This window comes from Zalophus californianus, chromosome 11 (assembly GCF_009762305.2).
Source record: "Zalophus californianus isolate mZalCal1 chromosome 11, mZalCal1.pri.v2, whole genome shotgun sequence".
NCBI classification, from domain to species: Eukaryota; Metazoa; Chordata; class Mammalia; order Carnivora; family Otariidae; genus Zalophus; species Zalophus californianus.
The window spans coordinates 102,540,134-102,556,826 of NC_045605.1; the positions used below are offsets into that span (position 1 = coordinate 102,540,134).

The 16,693-nt window shown below is 41.4% G+C and overlaps 2 protein-coding genes across 4 annotated transcripts; both read left to right on the forward strand.

Moving 5' to 3' along the window:
• Positions 1 to 1,848: 1,848 nt before the first annotated feature.
• On the forward strand, positions 1,849 to 15,301 carry LOC113914233 (B-lymphocyte antigen CD20). 3 transcript variants are annotated; one of them, XM_027579287.1, is made up of 7 exons: positions 1,849 to 2,003; positions 7,949 to 8,123; positions 8,559 to 8,678; positions 9,782 to 9,838; positions 11,330 to 11,566; positions 12,541 to 12,642; positions 13,518 to 15,301. In XM_027579287.1, exons 2-7 carry the CDS (start codon positions 7,965 to 7,967, stop codon positions 13,734 to 13,736), a joined length of 894 nt encoding a protein of 297 aa, XP_027435088.1. In that variant the 5' UTR covers positions 1,849 to 2,003; positions 7,949 to 7,964; the 3' UTR covers positions 13,737 to 15,301. The 3 variants fall into 3 exon arrangements, with proteins under 3 accessions (XP_027435088.1, XP_027435090.1, XP_027435089.1); XM_027579289.1 differs by having other exon boundaries at positions 12,580 to 12,642; XM_027579288.1 differs by lacking the exon at positions 1,849 to 2,003 and adding an exon at positions 5,623 to 5,730 and having other exon boundaries at positions 13,518 to 13,736.
• On the forward strand, positions 7,268 to 7,576 carry LOC113914238 (protein transport protein Sec61 subunit gamma-like). Its single transcript, XM_035722810.1, has one exon. It carries the CDS (start codon positions 7,316 to 7,318, stop codon positions 7,520 to 7,522), a length of 207 nt encoding a protein of 68 aa, XP_035578703.1. The 5' UTR covers positions 7,268 to 7,315; the 3' UTR covers positions 7,523 to 7,576.
• Positions 15,302 to 16,693: the final 1,392 nt, after the last annotated feature.

The window sequence follows — 16,693 nt, forward strand, 5'->3', positions numbered from 1 at the left end:
AGTTAATAAAATTTTGTGTAGACTTTAAGAAAGAGATCATCGTCTGGAAGCAAGAGGGCCACTAGGTAATGACAAGAGGGGGAGAGATTTTAAATGTGTAAATGTTTGACCTAATATCCTCAAACATTACAGAGAAAAAAATATTATGAAACACAGGAAGTGCTACTGACAAATCCAGACTGTAGTTGGGATTTCAACACACTCAGCACTGCAGTCAATCAATCCAAACCAGCAAAGACAAAATGAAAGTTTGTTTGTTTATATAAATTCAAATTCAAGTTTATTCAGGAGGACTCACCCAAGAGCTGCCTAACTGATCTCACTGGCCACACACACACAAAAACAGAGTAACAAACATTTTAAGACAGACTTGGAAAAACAGGGCCTACATAGAGAAAAGGATATGAAAATTCAGGTTGTGTGAGAAAAGGATATGAAAACTCTGTCCAAGCCTCACTGATGCCAGGCATTTATTAAATTCCCACGCCAACCAACATGATGGCACATTCCAGTGACCACCCATCATCCTGGACTCCAACCTCTGGCCTCACAATCACCCACAGCTCAGATCTCCTGTAATTATCATCCCTGTCACCAACATTCAAGCACTCCAGCAGATCATCAGACCTACAACCAGATGCTTAAATAGCCAGCAGATCTTATGTTTCTGCTCCTGTTCCCTCTATAAGATTTATGAGAGGTGACCGTATGCCTTTTACTTGTGTATACTTGATGACAGCAAGTTCTCTATTCAAATGGTAGCCTGTTCCACTAATGAACTCTTTCAATGTTGGGAAGGTGGCATTTGTTTTGATGTTACCCCAAAATCAGGCACTCCAGAACTACTCCTACCCATCGGCTCTAACCCTCTGATCCAAACTGTCATCATAGAGAGAGGCAGAGGGAGAAACAGAGAACAGAGGAAGGAGGTGGGGAGAGAGAGAGAGGGATAGAGGCAGAGATGGAGGGAAGACAGGAATTAACCTCAAATTTGTCAGGAGAGCTGCCATATTTTTAGATTAGGCAAACAACTACCTAATTACAGCCCTGGGTGTCTCATAAAATAAAGCAAGGGACAAGTAAATTAAAAGCAATGAGAAATCCAACATATGAACAAAAAAGTTGGGGGCAGGGGAAACAATATCTTTGGGCAAAACTTCCTCTGATTTTTTTCCCAAATATTTACACTTTCCTGGCTACCGGCTTCCTCCATTCTCTCACTTGATCTAGCAGTGGCACAGCTCCAGGCCAGACTGAAAAGAGAGGGGACACAAGGGAATGAGACAGATGGAAGAAAAAGAGGGGGTTTGTAGGTAAAAGGGCTACTTCCGTTTGTATCCCAAAACATGGAACTCTTGCCTCAAGCTTCTGAGGATGTATTCTACAGCACCAACGTATACTTTTGGGCCATTTCTAGTAAATCCCACACAAGACATACATGGTCCCACTAGAACCCTAAGTGTGGGTAAATGTGGACAATATTTGGAGAGGGATACCTACAACCCTCCCAAACGACCGGGCTTAATGATTCCTGAATCTCTCCACTTGGATACCTTCTTCCTACCTACTCACTCCTAAAAGTGAAGCAAAAAGGTAAAAGTCCTAACAGCCCATCTTTAGAGAATTTCTAGAGCCCTTCTTGCCCTTGGGGATCCACCATCCACACCTGCTTACAGGGTGGGGGCTGCAAATTTCTTCTAATTAGGGTAGCGTAAAGTACGCCAGGCAGTCCCCTGGGGTCCTTTTCAAGAAGTGAAACCTCCTGGTAAGGCAGAAACTTTTTTGTATATCCTTTGGCTCTGGTAAGTGTGCATTAAACCAAAGTGATTGGGGCAAAGGCCAAGGTAGCAGAAGCCACTGATTTCCTGTCACCTGGTATCTATGAGAGGCCCCAGACCTGCCTTATGTCACTCACCCCTGTGTATGTGAGACACCAGCAGTGGAAGTGAACTCAGCAGGAAGCATCCGAATCAGCCACGCGCCCGAAGGCCTCGGACACTCAGGTAAGGAGCCAGTTCGCTTTGTTTAAGTGACTAAAACAGAGTGACGGGTAAAGCGTTGGATGGTTTTGGAGACTAGATTCTTGGCTTTCCCTCAAGGGTTTCCCTGGTCAGGTCTTCCGGTATTGTCACAATGTGAGGAGGGGTACCCGGGCTTGCTGCCCACCCACTCCCTTAACCACTCCCTCTCTCAAGAGAGAGCCTGGCCAATGAACTAGGAGCCATTCTGCAAAAGCAGCAGTTTGCAGCATGTAGACAAGAGAATTGTTACCAAGCTCCTGGGCTCAAACCGGAGCTCCACCACCTACAGATCTACAGGCAAGTTACCAAACCTCTACATTCCTCGGTTTGCTCACCTCTAAGATGGGTACCAATGTATTACCCCCTGCCTTATATAAGATTAAACGAGCTAAAATCCTAAAGGTCTTAGAACCACCTGGTTCTACAGAAGAAAATAATCAGCCATGGCTATCATGAAAATATTTCGACTTCTCTTGTTCTGAATGTTTTTTTCTCCAAAGATATCCTGCTAGAGGTGAATACCCCGAGGTGTTGTTAAACATCACAGGCTAACATTTTCTGGAGGGGGACTCGGGGGACATCAAACTGAGCACAAAATTCCTGCCTCAAATCTATCACAGAAGTCTACAGTGAGAGTGCGTACTGTAGACGAGGAAGATTTAAGGAAGGGCCACAAAGATGAGTTTTAGCCACATCATAATTGTTTCCTAAAACCAATATATAATGTGATTACCTTTCCCATTTCCCACAAAATGGCTGGATCTCATTGATCATCAAGCGAGGTGAAACGATCACCTTTTGGTCCAACATCCTGAGCATTTATGTGTAAATCTTCCCTGAGGAAGAAGTTCAGTTTAACATTTATTGAGCTCATAGTACCGGAGAAAACAGGTTCTCTATGTAACCCTAGCAGGACATCCCTTAAGAAATGTACACCCCATTAGAAAAGTTACAGTATTAGCTCATGAGAAAGAAAACAGTTGGTGACAAGGAAGGAATGCAGAGAGCTGGGGGCTTTGAAGAAGCCATGCGAGAGTCTCAGGTGATGTGAGTGTCTAATGGGGATTCTGGCCCTGAAGGAGGCAGGAGGGGAGCATTTCAGTGTGGACAGGGTTCCAAGAAGAAAGCAGGAGATGCGTCCAGATCAGTGGCTCCAGTGGGGAGCAGTAGGGTGCAGCTTCAGAAGGGCTGTAGACCTGCACCTTGAAGGCCATGGGGGGTCCAGGTACAGGTTTCTCCCAGAGGCAATAACAGCCCAGACAGAGTTCAAGCTCAGGATGCGCAGGCCTTCAAGTGGTGATTTGGCGCCTGATCTAGTGGCTCTACAGAGGATGGATTAGACAAGAGAAAGACTGAAGGCAGAAGAGTAGGACTTTTGTGCTAACCCAGGAGGGGAAATGAGAATCAAATTCATGGGGTGACACTGGGAGTAGAAAATGGTCCACACACCAAGACCCCTTACAGAGGAAGAGGCGGCATGACTGACCGAACATGGAGATGAAGGAGCTGGAGAGAAACATGGCTCCCGCTCTTTAAGCCTGGGGGACAGAGGAACAGAAATAAAGCAATCTGAGTGGTCCTGCCTGAGGAAAGACCACAGACTCTGCAGCACAGTCCTCGGACACAGCAGCCTCAGCTGAGTGGCTCTGGCAGCATCCGGCAGGCAGCGAAGCTCAGGGAGCGAGTGGGTGGTGAGGAGGTGGAGGCGACAAGCTTGGAAGAAGCTGGCACTAAGAGAGGGGGGACACTAGACAGCGGCTGGGGACATTGCCAGATTGAAGGAAGGGGGCTGGGAATGGGGACACTGCAGCACATTTTAATCACCAAAAGGCCCAGTAGTAACCGTTCTTATTTGAGTGTTTAGTACATTATAAATTGCAAATCACCTCACGTTCCCAAACAGCACTCTGAAGAGTGAGGCAAGAGAAGTGGCAAGCAGCAGAGCCGGGACTAGCACTTTCCGTGGCACAGCACCGCAAATAAAGACTGAAGGTGCAAGAACCACTTTCTCTGAAGGACTGACGTCCTGGCAGATGGGGATGGCTGAGGAGCACAGGCAGAGGGAAAGGAAGTCAGAACATCCTTCCTCAGAGATAATACGCACCTGAGGCCAGAAAGGATAAAAATGCAGAACTATTTTGAGTGGCAAAGGAGGAAGTTGAGGTAACAAAACCTAGGCAGCTTTGACCTTCTCATTATATGATGTAATTACTGGACCTAAAAGTCATTATTTGAACCAAAACCCATAAAGGCTGTGAGATTTTCCGCAGCGGATGCACACAGAAACAGTGGTGCCTTTTAAAAACCAAAAAAAGATTTGCAGAAGTCACTGTAATGAAATATGGGGCAGTGTCTGATCGACTGAGCCCTGATGGTAATATAGTTTAGTGAAAACAAAATCCTACTGTGATCACATTCTGACCAATGTGCCCAGTAACCCTTGCTAATGGACCAACTAGGCTTTGAGCACAACTGTGTGTTGGGCACTTTAAGTCATTGTGAAAAATTAAAAAACAATGATAGGGCAAAGCTGCAGGAATCTATGATATCCTTAGGAGTATGTGCTCTAATTTTATATATTCCCATACAACAAAAATTTGAGTACTAGTCTATAATGCTCTGGCATAAAAATATGTATATATTTTAGAGAGATTATTTCCATAAAAAATGAAGTAGCATATCGAAACGGGTATGTTTATGTTTATAAACTACTATTTTACATAATACGTGTTGAAGGCTTCATAGAAATAGAGTTGCCATAGTGAGACATCAATTTTAATAGTGAAATAAAATATTTCTCCCCAACGGTCATTACTGCCACTAGCCATTGCAGACATGGCCCCAGTAGAACTTGGCTTATACGGAGGTTTATCTCACCAATAATACAGACACAGCCTCAGGCAGTTGAAAAATAAGGAGAAATTAAAACAACAGTAGTCCAGTTGTCTTCGTCTGTCCAGAGAACTGATGACCCTTTGCTCTTTAAGTTGTCCTCACTAAAAAGAGCCCTCTGGAGAGGAATGTGGGGGCTCCAGCTCATTCCCTTCTTACCAAGGGGAAAACTAACCTCTCTGGGCTTGCACTTCCACATCTGCAAAAAAGACAAAATGACTACTTAGTAAGGCAGGCGGCTTGGCACTATATGCATGACATCCCAGGCATGCAGAGGGTGCTCAGTAAACAACTGAACTACGTGGTCTGGCCGCGAGGCAGCAGAAAGAGCGCCAGCCTCAGAGCCACAGTGACTGTCTTCTGGTTTGTCACCGATTGCAAGATCTGTAACGAGCCACAGCCCATCCCTGGGCTGCAGCTTCCTCATTTGTCAAATGAACAGAATGGTTTCTCAGGTTTTAACCAGTTCCAAAAATTCTGCCTGGTGATAAGAATCAGTCTGTAAACTCCTTCATGGGCTATATTAATACATTCCTTTTCGTCAGTGATCTTGTTGGTTGGTTTGTGGTGCAAAGCACCAAAACCTCCAAGACCACATGACACCTGGTAATTGAGAGGTGAAGCAAAATCAAGTGCAAAATACCCAGTTGAAGTCTCCTCTCTTCCCTTCAGCCCGTGGTCCTGAAAAATATTCTGATTTCAATTGCTTTCTAGTCACCCAAATAGCACATCCATCTGAAGAGGGGAGAGGTTCATAAGTGAAAGGCTGAACCCCTGTTCTGCACAGGGGCCAAAGTAGCCACAGATACCTTGTTAGGTAAGTCCAAGCCCTCATTTTCAATCTCTAGTAGCCATGTAACTGGAACAAGTGACCTAACAATTTCATGCCCCTATCACCTTTTCCACACAATAGAACCAACAATTCATCCCTTGTCCACTCTGTGAGGCTTAAATGAACTTCAGATGTGAAATCTCTTTGTCACTATAAGGTGGGTGCAAACACGAGACCTGGGAGACTCCCAAGCACCTGTCCCACAGCACACCTACAGGCACCCAGCTCAGTGTGACTTCAACAGGATAAGCAAGCTGGGCAGACAGTCTTGGTCTCCAAGGCCCCTTACATGACTTACAGTTGACAAAGATGAGACCAAACATGTGTCCCTAAAGAGAGATTTCCAGGGCCCAGGAAAGATCCAATGGAATTCATGTAAGTAATTGACATAAACAAATAAATGCCAAAAGGAAGCACAGATGAAGACAGTTGAACAGTCTTACAACATGAGAACTGGGAAGGGTCTTGGTAATAATCACTAACTTCAGAAATGAATAAATCATGAAATCTAAGAACAGACAGCACTTCCTACTTTCTCCCCATGTATGAGGCACTTTCATATGCAAACTTACTTATTTCTCACAATGTATCTGTGACAGGGGTACTGGTCTCATTTTTCCAATGGGAAGAACAGGAACTAATGCTCCTAAAGGTAATAATACTAAGAACTAGAACAGCAACAAAAACAAGTAATAATTATCCAGACACGAGTGCTTTACATACATTTATTTCCTCAGCAATGTTAAGAAACTACTCAATCCACATAATTTAGATACTGAACAAGAGGGTCAAAGTCTCTGCTTTGATAGAATTTATATTCTAGTGGGGAGAGACTGCTAATAAACAAGCAAGCAAATAATCAAGGTAATTCCCCATAGTGGTAAGTGCCATGATGCAAAGAACTGGGGTGCTGTGAATGAGGATCACTGTGGACTAAGGATTCGGGCAAGGCTTTTTCTGAGGAGCTGACATTTGAGCTACACCCGAATGAAAAGACACCAGCCATGCACAGACCATGAGTCCATTGAAGTCTTACAAAAACCCTATACTGTAAGACAAGAACGATAATTCCCATTTTGCAGTTGAAAAACTTGAGGCCCAGAGAATTTAAAGAACTTGCCTGTAGTTTCACAGCAACAGAATAATCACAATTTGAACCCAGGCAACCTGTCTCAGGAGGCCACGGTCTTACAAACAACCGTAGAGAGCCTCCTCAAAGTGATTTATTCTAGGTTACAGAGTTGGTGGTAGAGGAGACTAGAATCAGCTCCTACTGACTCTAACAGGCCTCACCATACTCCTTCATGATGCCTCTGGCCCATCACAATGGACAAAAGCAGATAAGCAAAAGGCTGAGGATAAGGCAATGACAAAATACATTTTCCAATATGAGAGTATAAGAAAAGCATCCAGGAATGAGAGACACACGGGACATGCAGACAGACAAACATGGATTTCTCTACAATGATAAAGCGTGCCCCAAACATTGTCGTCAAGAATCCCGGCAGGGAAATCAGTTCACTTTTGTGCTACGTGTTGCCGGTGTCTGAGCAGTTGGCTGGCAGGCATCATGGATCAGGTAATGCAGTTTGTTGAGCCAAGTCGGCAGTTTGTGAAGGACTCAATCCGGGTGGTTAAAAGATGCACTAAACCTGACAGAAAAGAATTCCAGAAGATTGCCATGGCAACAGCAATAGGATTTGCTATAACGGGATTCATTGGCTTTTTTGTGAAATTAATCCTTATCCCTATTAATATCATCATTGTTGGCGGTTGAATACCTTTTTAGAAGAATTTTTCATCTTGGGAATTAGTGAATAAGTGAGGGTTTGAGAAGCTCATGGAGTAAAAATTTGCCTATATGTTTTGTGTTTTTCTTTCATTTTTTTGTCTTCCACGGTGTTTTGTATTTGTAAATTAAAACAATTTCAAAATTAAAAAAAAGAATCCTGGCAGGGATCCCTGGGCGCGTGGGTCCTTGCCTGAGATGCCCCCTTCAGATCCTGTCTTCAAACACAGCAGTAGGCTTTGCCCCAGACCCAAAGCCACTGGGAAGAGGCCATGTCTATGTACCCTCAACAACACTCATGGAAGGAATACGGAGAAAAGTATTCAGATGCACGAGACAAGATAAAAGACTGCTGAAAATCCCATTCTCTCTCTCTCTCTCTCTCTCTCTGCCCATTTTATTATTTATTTTTAGGAGTTCTAAGCGTGAAATGACGACACCCAGAAATTCAAGGAGTGGAACTTTCCAAGCAGATCCTATGAAAGGTCCTACTGCCATGCATCCTGTTCAAAAAATAATTCCCAAAAGGATGCCTTCATTGGTGGGCCCTACACAAAACTTCTTCATGAGAGAATCTAAGACATTAGGGGTAAGTCAGCTGCACTCCATTCTGTATCCTAGAGACTTTCTGGCCTACAGAAGCAGATGCTGTAGGCTAGGTACAGACTGCAATCCAACTAGAAGGTATTTGACCCAACCCGAGATGTTCTTTACATCTGACACAATGTGCCAAATCAGGGATGTGCAGAGAAATTACCACAGTGATCTTTCTCCTTTTGATTTTGTGGTTTGCGTATTTAGGGGTCTCCCATCCAAGTTTTTCACCAGCATCCCAGACATATCTGCCTTGGAAATGCCCCAGGTGGTGGGGAAAACGGATCTGAACAAGACAAAGGTCTTGGCACCTCCGCCACTTCCTTTAGGCGTTTTACGCAACCCCAAGTCAGGAGCTTCTAGCCTTACCTTTGTTTTCTGACTTGATGATGACTTCAGTTCATCATCAGTGCCCCCATTCTCTCTCCAGGCCGTCCAGATTATGAATGGGCTCTTCCACACTGCCCTAGGCGGCCTCCTGATGATTCACACGGATATCTATGCACCTATATGTATAACTGTGTGGTACCCTCTCTGGGGAGGCATTATGGTGAGTAAAAGCTAACAACCATTTGGGAAGTGATGCAGACAAAAAGGCTGAGGAAAGTACATGGCTGGGAAATAGGTTATGAGGTTAAAATAATTTACTGGAAAGAGAAGTTGACTAAATTGAGCATGAATCCCATTGAAAGTCAGTGGTTATGCTTCACGTGAATTCAGAGGGAAGATTGTCCAATGTGGGACCTCTCCAAAGTCAATGTGGAGAGGGGGGAGAAGGGCACTAAACATTTGGACCGTACAGCATGGTGTTTCAGAAAGCAGGAAGTCAGAGGAGCATCCCATTTCCTCCCACCTGGTCCTTTCTCCTAGAGTTCTGTGTAGCTGTGTCGCAGGTGGTAAAAATCAGTCCCATCCCAAATGACTCTCCTCTGGCTTATCAGCAGAGCAGCAATCCTTATGGCTCTTTCATGTACATGTTTTCCAAGCTTGTAACCTTGTCTGGGTGTGGTATGGGGTAGCCATGTTTATACCATCATGATACTTCCATAGTTGCCACTATAAAGATGTGTCCAGGATTGAAATTTTCAGAACAAAGAGAGATGGATTAGAACAAGAGTTTCCTCTTTTATGGCCTGAACAGTAGACAAGGAAGATAAGAAATAATCGCCATCACTTCCTGCAGTGGCCAATGTTTTAGTGGAGTGCCTATGGTCTTCAGGCCACGTATTTCCTTCCACACTGATTCACTCTTCATTGGCATCAGTCCTTTAAACCACCATGAACTCCAAAGAGAAATTCCACGAATTTAAAAAAGAAAAACTAAAAATAAAACTTTCAAATTCACAGTTGTTAGTATTCATTGACCTGAAAACATGAGTTCTGCCTCTGGTCTTACTATATTCCTAGTCACAGCTCCCCAGTTAGTTGAATAAAAGGCATAGACTGAATATAGCTGAGCATGAATAAAGGAGAAATGTGACTGCTGAAGAATGAATACTGTAAAAATGGCTGGACAGTTTTGTGAAAGTGGCTGGAAATGTGGATAGCTTTTTTACAACCAGTTCTCAATGTGAAAAGTGACCTCTGTCCCTCTCTGCCTCTCTTATCCCATGTCCCCCACACCTTCCCCACCCACCACCTCTTTTTTCACAGTATATCATTTCTGGATCACTCCTGGCAACAGCAGACAAAAACCCCAGGAAGAGTTTGGCAAGTAATCGTATGTCCTTCTTTCCCCACAATAGAGAAATATCTACTTTCTCAGTTGAAAACAAAAAGACCTATGGGATCACAGTAGCACTGAGTTATCTCTCAATCCCCAAAAGCAAAAGATTCTCTAGAGAGCTGCTGTGATGTTATTCATAATAAACTTGGAAATGAGACCTACCTGAATTATGTCCATGGAAACAGAATTATAGGCTGACCCATGAACAGCAACATGCTATGGTCTAATGAATGTTAAATGTGTGAGAGTAACAGATCTCTTTGAGAACTGTGTCATTTCTCTTAAACCACCATTTAGGAAAACTCTAATCAATACTGTGATTCACTTAATCCTCGTTAACTTTGAGCAAGTCAGTTTACCTCTATGTACCTCTATAAAATGGTGCTACCATATTGTCATGAGGATGAATGGCCTAATATACATGAAAGTGCTTCAGAGGCTTCAAGAAGCTACAAAGGGACTTACTCTATAACACATTTACACCCTACAACACATTTACACCCAGGGTCATGAGCTTACCAGCAAGTTCCTCCCCCAAGTTTTTTATACTTACTAACAAGTTATTACTAATTTGTGTCACTTCCAAAGTCAGTGAGGGATTGAATGAATGGAAATGGCTCTTCTCTAGAGTGGTCTGACAAACTCAGTTTTTTTGGGGGGAACAAGTTGTTTTATTCTCCAGATATAGCCAGTCCTACTGACTTGCCATCTGTAGGTCTTATTGCCAGGGATGAGCTATGTATGTCTTAAAATAATCATCAATAATCCTATACTATTAGGTACTTGCCATATATATTTTCCTGTTTTGACCTTTTATCATTCCTGCAAGTAGAACACTCCCTCTGACACCCTTTACCTACGCTACCTAGAGACATCAGCCCTAATGACATTTTGAAAGATGGCAGGCTGAGGCTGATTGCAACCTGTGTCAACAGGGAGTAGGTGGTGGTGTTCTTGCCACTGTTTGTTTCCACTTGTTGGTATAGACCCAGAGGGTTCTATCTGCTCCTTCCCTCCCTAAACCCACAGAACCATCTCACCTCATTGTGATAGAAGAAACTCCTTCCCCCCTGTTCCCTCTACCTTCCTATGCAGACATAATCTGAATACTATTTATAGTCACTTACTCAACCAATATTTACTGAATGCCTACCAGGGTGAGGGCAGTGGCAGTGAAAGCAAGTACAGGGGTACAAAATAGAAGAATTTAGGATGACTCTTAGAATTTTCTCTTGATAAACTGGATATGAAGGGTTAAAATGAGATGGGGAAGACCAAGGAAGGAATGCAAGTTAGAGATGAAGGTTGTCATTACAGTGACAAGGACACTAAAACCACTGAGAGAAGTATGGTTTAATATGATGTAGGTGTAGTGCCCTTGTGAGTCAGAGGAATGGGATCTGGAATTCCTTCCTAGCTTAGATTCACCAAATGAAATCAAACCCCATTAACAAATCTTCGTGTCTCCATTTCAGGTCAAAGGGAAAATGATAATGAACTCATTGAGCCTTTTTGCTGCTATTTCTGGAATAATTTTTTTGATCATGGACATATTTAATATTACCATTTCCAATTTTTTTAAAATGGATAATTTGAATCTTATTAAAGTTTCCACACCATATATTAACATACACAACTGTGAACCAGCTAACCCTGCTGAGAAAAACTCTCTGTCTATACAATATTGTGACAGCATACGATCTGTTTTCTTGGTAAGTGTGAAATCAGGTTTCTTTTCAGGGAAGAAGTTTACTGTTTTTATTATGAGTGTCAACTCTGGATTAAGATATCTGCCACTTACTGCCTATACAGCTTTTGGGCAAGAATTTTAACCACATTCTGCCTCAGTTTCTTCAGCTGTAAAATTGAAATTAACAGTACTTATCTCGTAGGGCTGTTTTGAGTGATTAACATATGCAAAATGCTTAGAACTGGTACACAGAAAATGTTATGTGTTTGCTTTAAAATTAATTATTATTATTATTAATCCTGGTTAATAATTATTAGTATGATTAAGATGGACACTGAAGAAGTACCTACGTTATTATGAACATCTTTTGCCTCAATGAGTTTTTTGGGTAGAGTTTGAAGGCGGAAAATGTATCTTCCAAGTATAGATAGGTTTCCTTCACTGTGATACCATACCACCTAAAGCTGGATACAACTTAATTTGGGATTCAGTGGTTAATTTTTCCTACATAGGATTGATTCTGCAACTAATTACCGTTGCCTTATTTTCTATCAGCAACATGCATTAACTATCTGTGGTGTGCCAGTTGTGCTAAGCATTAGGGTTTTAAAGATAATAGTAGTTCTTACAGTTGATCATTACCTAAAGAACTGAACTTCTAATCTTAATTTTAGCCAACAGTCACTGACCGAGCAGCAACCATATTTTTTTTTAAATATTTTTTAAAGATTTTATTTATTTATCTAATTGACAGAGAGAGAGAGAGAGAGAGACAGTGAGAGCAGGAACACAAGCAGGGGGAGTGGGAGAGGGAGAAGCAGGCCCCCCGGGGAGCAGGGAGCCCAATGCGGGACTCGATCCCAGGACCCTGGGATCATGACCTGAGCCGAAGGCAGACGCTTAACCGACTAAGCCACTCAGGTGCCCCCTGAGCAGCAACCATATTCTTTGAGCTACTATTATATTTTTGCCCTTGTTTTTTCTGTCATTCTTCAGGGCATTTTTGCTGTGATGATGATCTTTACCTTCTTCCAGAAACTTGTGATGGCTGGCATTGTTGAGCATGAATGGAAACAACTGTGCTCCAAACCTAAATCTGTAAGTAGTAGCCACCCTGTCCACTAACCCCCTCTGGGAAATCATAGCTACATAAAAAATCATTTACGGCAAATGTAATCTAATATATCTTTGAGACTACGAGCTTCATGAAAAATGGTCTTGGCAGATTTCTGGAAAGCAGAAAATACCTAATGAAGCAAAAGTGTCTTGAAATTTGAAATAAGCCTAAAGTTTAGACAGAGGATACAGCCCTCTGATATGTGCACTTACTGACCCTGAGTTCCTCTTCACTCCACATGCCCATCTCGATTTCATGATTCCACACTGAGCGTGTAAAAGTGGGGTGGCTGCAGGTTGAAGGCTGATAAAAGCACTGGTTCATCCACTTAATTTCTCACTATTCCCTCCCCTGCCCACCTGCACCTTTTCATCAAATCTCTCTTCCAAAACAATAGGTTCAGAGAGGCTCCACATTTGGGAGATAGGAATATCCCAGTGACAGACTGATTATCAACTGCTCCGAACTACAGAATGTTAGCTTAAAATTTAGAAATCATCACAGTTCCTTCATTTTACAGATGAGAAAAACAGGATTCGAGGGAAAACAACCTTCCCAAGGTTATATCCAATAAAGGCAAATCAAAACTAGAATCTAAATTCCTCAATCACTGCAGTGTTCTTTTCCCAAATACTGTGTGATCATTCCAGGCAATGTGGCAAGTATCTGCTGACCTTGAAGATGAGCTTTGATAAGTGACTTGATCCCTTGGGAAATCAGTCCTGGTATTTGGAGATATATAGGAAATAACATAAACAGCATAAAAACCAGGAGGTATTTGATAGATATTCATAGTTTGTTGACGAATGTGCCAATATAAAAGGTCAAGAAACGTTTGTTTAATTTTGTGTCCTAGGATGTAGTTGTCCTGTTAGCTGCTGAAGGAAAAAAAGAACAGCCAGTTGAAACAACAGATGAAATGGTTGAGCTGACTGAAACATCTTCCCAACCAAAGAATGAAGAAGAGATTGAAATTATTCCAGTCCAAGAAGAAGAAGAAGAAATGGAAGTAAATTTTCCAGAACCTCCCCAGGATCAGGAACCTTCACCAATAGAAAATGACAGCATTCCTTAAATGATTTTTTTTTCTTTCTGTTTCTTTTTCTTAGGCATTAGAAACTAGTGTTCATAGCTTCCAAGAGACATATCCACCCCCATTTCCTGAGGCCTTCTGCAAGTATCCTCCATCTGTCTCTCTGGCCTTTGCACAGAGTGACCACAGCTCACTCACGCTCACTCTCTCTCTCTCATGCAGATAACACAGCCACTGCAGGCAAAGCATGTCAGCATGTTTCCTGTCTGGGGCAGCTTATTTACATTACAAGGCAGACTAGGTGCTGCGCTGCATGATTTCTCACTAGCCTTTTCCTTAGATAAGACTTTGTAGTAGTGGTCAAAGTGGCAATTCCATCTCTGCCCCTAATGAGAAAGATAAACGTGGGCTCCAGGCCATCCTGAAACTATCTTTAATTCCTTCCACATCTACATATTTTGTGGAGTCTCTTTTGCACCACTGTCTTAAGGAAAGTAAAAAATCGTAATACTGAGGTGCAATAAGGAACTATTCCATCTTTCTATGGGGCTGACACTGTGGTACATTCTTAGAGCATCCACACCCCATCACGGAAGCTCTAAGTGGCCAATACCAACCCTTTCTTTGTACAAACAGCACAGCTTATAAATGGACATGTCTGTATCTGTCTTAACTTTTCTTAGCTCCTGCTCTAGGCTCTTGGTTGCACTGTCTACCTACTTTTAGCCTTTAGGCAAGAGAAGAATCAAAGAAAATGCCATAATGAGTACCCAAATCTTAAATGATAATCAACAGTTGTATTTGTAATTTCCAGTTCACAAAGTAGTTTATCAAATAATTACATTTGATCTTCTATAATCAAGAAAAAAAACCCATCCATATTTTACAAATGATTCAAAGAGGCTAAGTAATTTATAAATAAGTAAAGGTAATTTGTCAGTGGTCACAGCTAGTAATTTTGAGAGCCTTTTTTCAGACCCAGATCTTCTTACTCAAATCCTATAATGTCTGAAATAACCAAACTGCCTGCATAAACTACTTGAGCAAAGTCAACAGGTTTTAATAAGCACCTGCTCTCTGACCAGCATGAGATAGGTGTTGAGAGAAACACAAAAGAGTCAGGAATCAAGTTTCACTCCTTGGGGATGAAAAAATTTAAACATTCACAACATTTGGAAAACTACTTACATCATTAATATATACTTAGCTGTAGATTACATAATGCAGACACTAAGTGCTATGGACATTTTCAAAAAAGAAGATCATGTTTGAAAATAATATAATTAGTTATGATGCCAAATCTCAGGCAATAGCTACCTTACTTCTCAATTCCTGTTTATGTTAAGACATACTAGTACCCTACATAGAAAGAATGTTAATATAATCTATCAATTACATTTGAGCATTTTCGATATTTAAGTGCTGCCAGATTCTGGCAGGTATACAAAGAGATTTCTACTCCTTGTGATATTTCTACTTTTTTAGGGACCACCAATAGAAGATATTTTCTGTGATTAGAAAAAAAAAAGAGATGAGACATTTCTCTATGTAAAGTCCTCAAAATTAGCTTTAAATGAATAAAACTGTATTTGTGTTCTTGTCTGAAACCGATGATTCCAATATGGTGTTTGCCCAGTCTTCTGTGTTCTTGTGATGTCAACCCATGAGGGAAGCTCCCATAGCCTTAACTTCATATTCACATAAGCTCAATCTGAGTTTGAACTGTGTGATGTCAGGACTTCAGCTATTTATGCCAGCGTATTCTTACACACAGATTCCCAAGGAAAATTTTCATGGAAAATTTAATAATTGAATAACAGATTTCTCCCACTTAGCACTCCAGAATGTGGCTAAAATATAAAACAGGCAATCTTGCCTTGAACTAGAAGAAAGGGACAAGAGCAGTGGCAGACCAGAGGAAAACAACTGATGAGAGGACCTTCAAAGAAGACAAGATCTCACCTCTATCTTATTTTTTCCACTTCTGAAATATATATTGAGGATCCCTCTCCGAATCCATTGTCTTTAATATATAGTTTTAAGTATATTTTTTATTCAAGTATAATTAGCATACTGTATTATATTAGTTATTTTATTCATTTTTATGATCTCAAATAATTAGTTTTTACTGACCTCATGTAACTCCTTATGAGACAGCACTAATGTGTATTGTTGAAGAAGAATGAAAGTAATTGCTATGATTTCTCCCCAATTATCCCTTTGGCAATTTGTTCCTAATGGGGTGACTAACCACCCCAGTCAATCTGGGACTGAAGGACTTCCTGAAATGCAGAACTTTCAGTGCTAAAACCCAAATAAGTGAGAGGCAAACCAGGATGGTTGGTCACCCCAGTTCACAGTGATACATAATTGTACCTAGTTGCAATCACTACATAATCTGCTTTTCATACTTAACATTATATCATACATATTTTTACTTATTGATATATAATTTTCATAAGTTATTTTTCATGGTAACTTAGTACTTCATTGCGTCAATATAGAATAATTCAATATTCCTCTATAGTTGGGTACTAAGGGCCTTTTTTTCCTTTGGAAATGTTTGGAGCTACATAAAACATGAGCAAGATACACATTTCCTCTTCTCATTATTCAAAATGTGGCTTTACACTTCAAGCATTGTCACAGTCTGTCAATAGGAAGTAATGAAATCAAGCCAGGAAATTAATTTTACACTTTGACAAGAGAATAGTCAAAGATTCAATACATCGAAATGGTAGCTTCAGACTGATTTAGCATGAGTTCACTCATAGATCTGATATGTTTTAAATTCTTGGTGCAAAACCTAAAACATTGATGGGGAGGGCTGAAATTGGAAATTTTCCTAAGTCTAAAATTTTTTTTAAATTTTTATTTATTTAAGTAATCTCTACACCCAACGTGGGGCTCAAACTCACAACCCTGAGATCAAGAGTTGTGTGCTCTTCTGACCAGCACAGCCAGGCAGCCCAAGTCTACAGTTCTTTAATTCAAAACTT

Bases quoted from the DNA above. Each gene is read 5' to 3' on its own strand.
- LOC113914238 (XM_035722810.1), top strand. From the start codon at position 7,316: ATGGATCAGGTAATGCAGTTTGTTGAGCCAAGTCGGCAGTTTGTGAAG.
- LOC113914233 (XM_027579287.1), top strand. From the start codon at position 7,965: ATGACGACACCCAGAAATTCAAGGAGTGGAACTTTCCAAGCAGATCCT. The intron at 8,124-8,558 runs GTAAGTCAGCTG...TTCTCTCTCCAG, and splicing joins GAGAATCTAAGACATTAGGG to GCCGTCCAGATTATGAATGG. The intron at 11,567-12,540 runs GTAAGTGTGAAA...GTCATTCTTCAG, and splicing joins GCATACGATCTGTTTTCTTG to GGCATTTTTGCTGTGATGAT.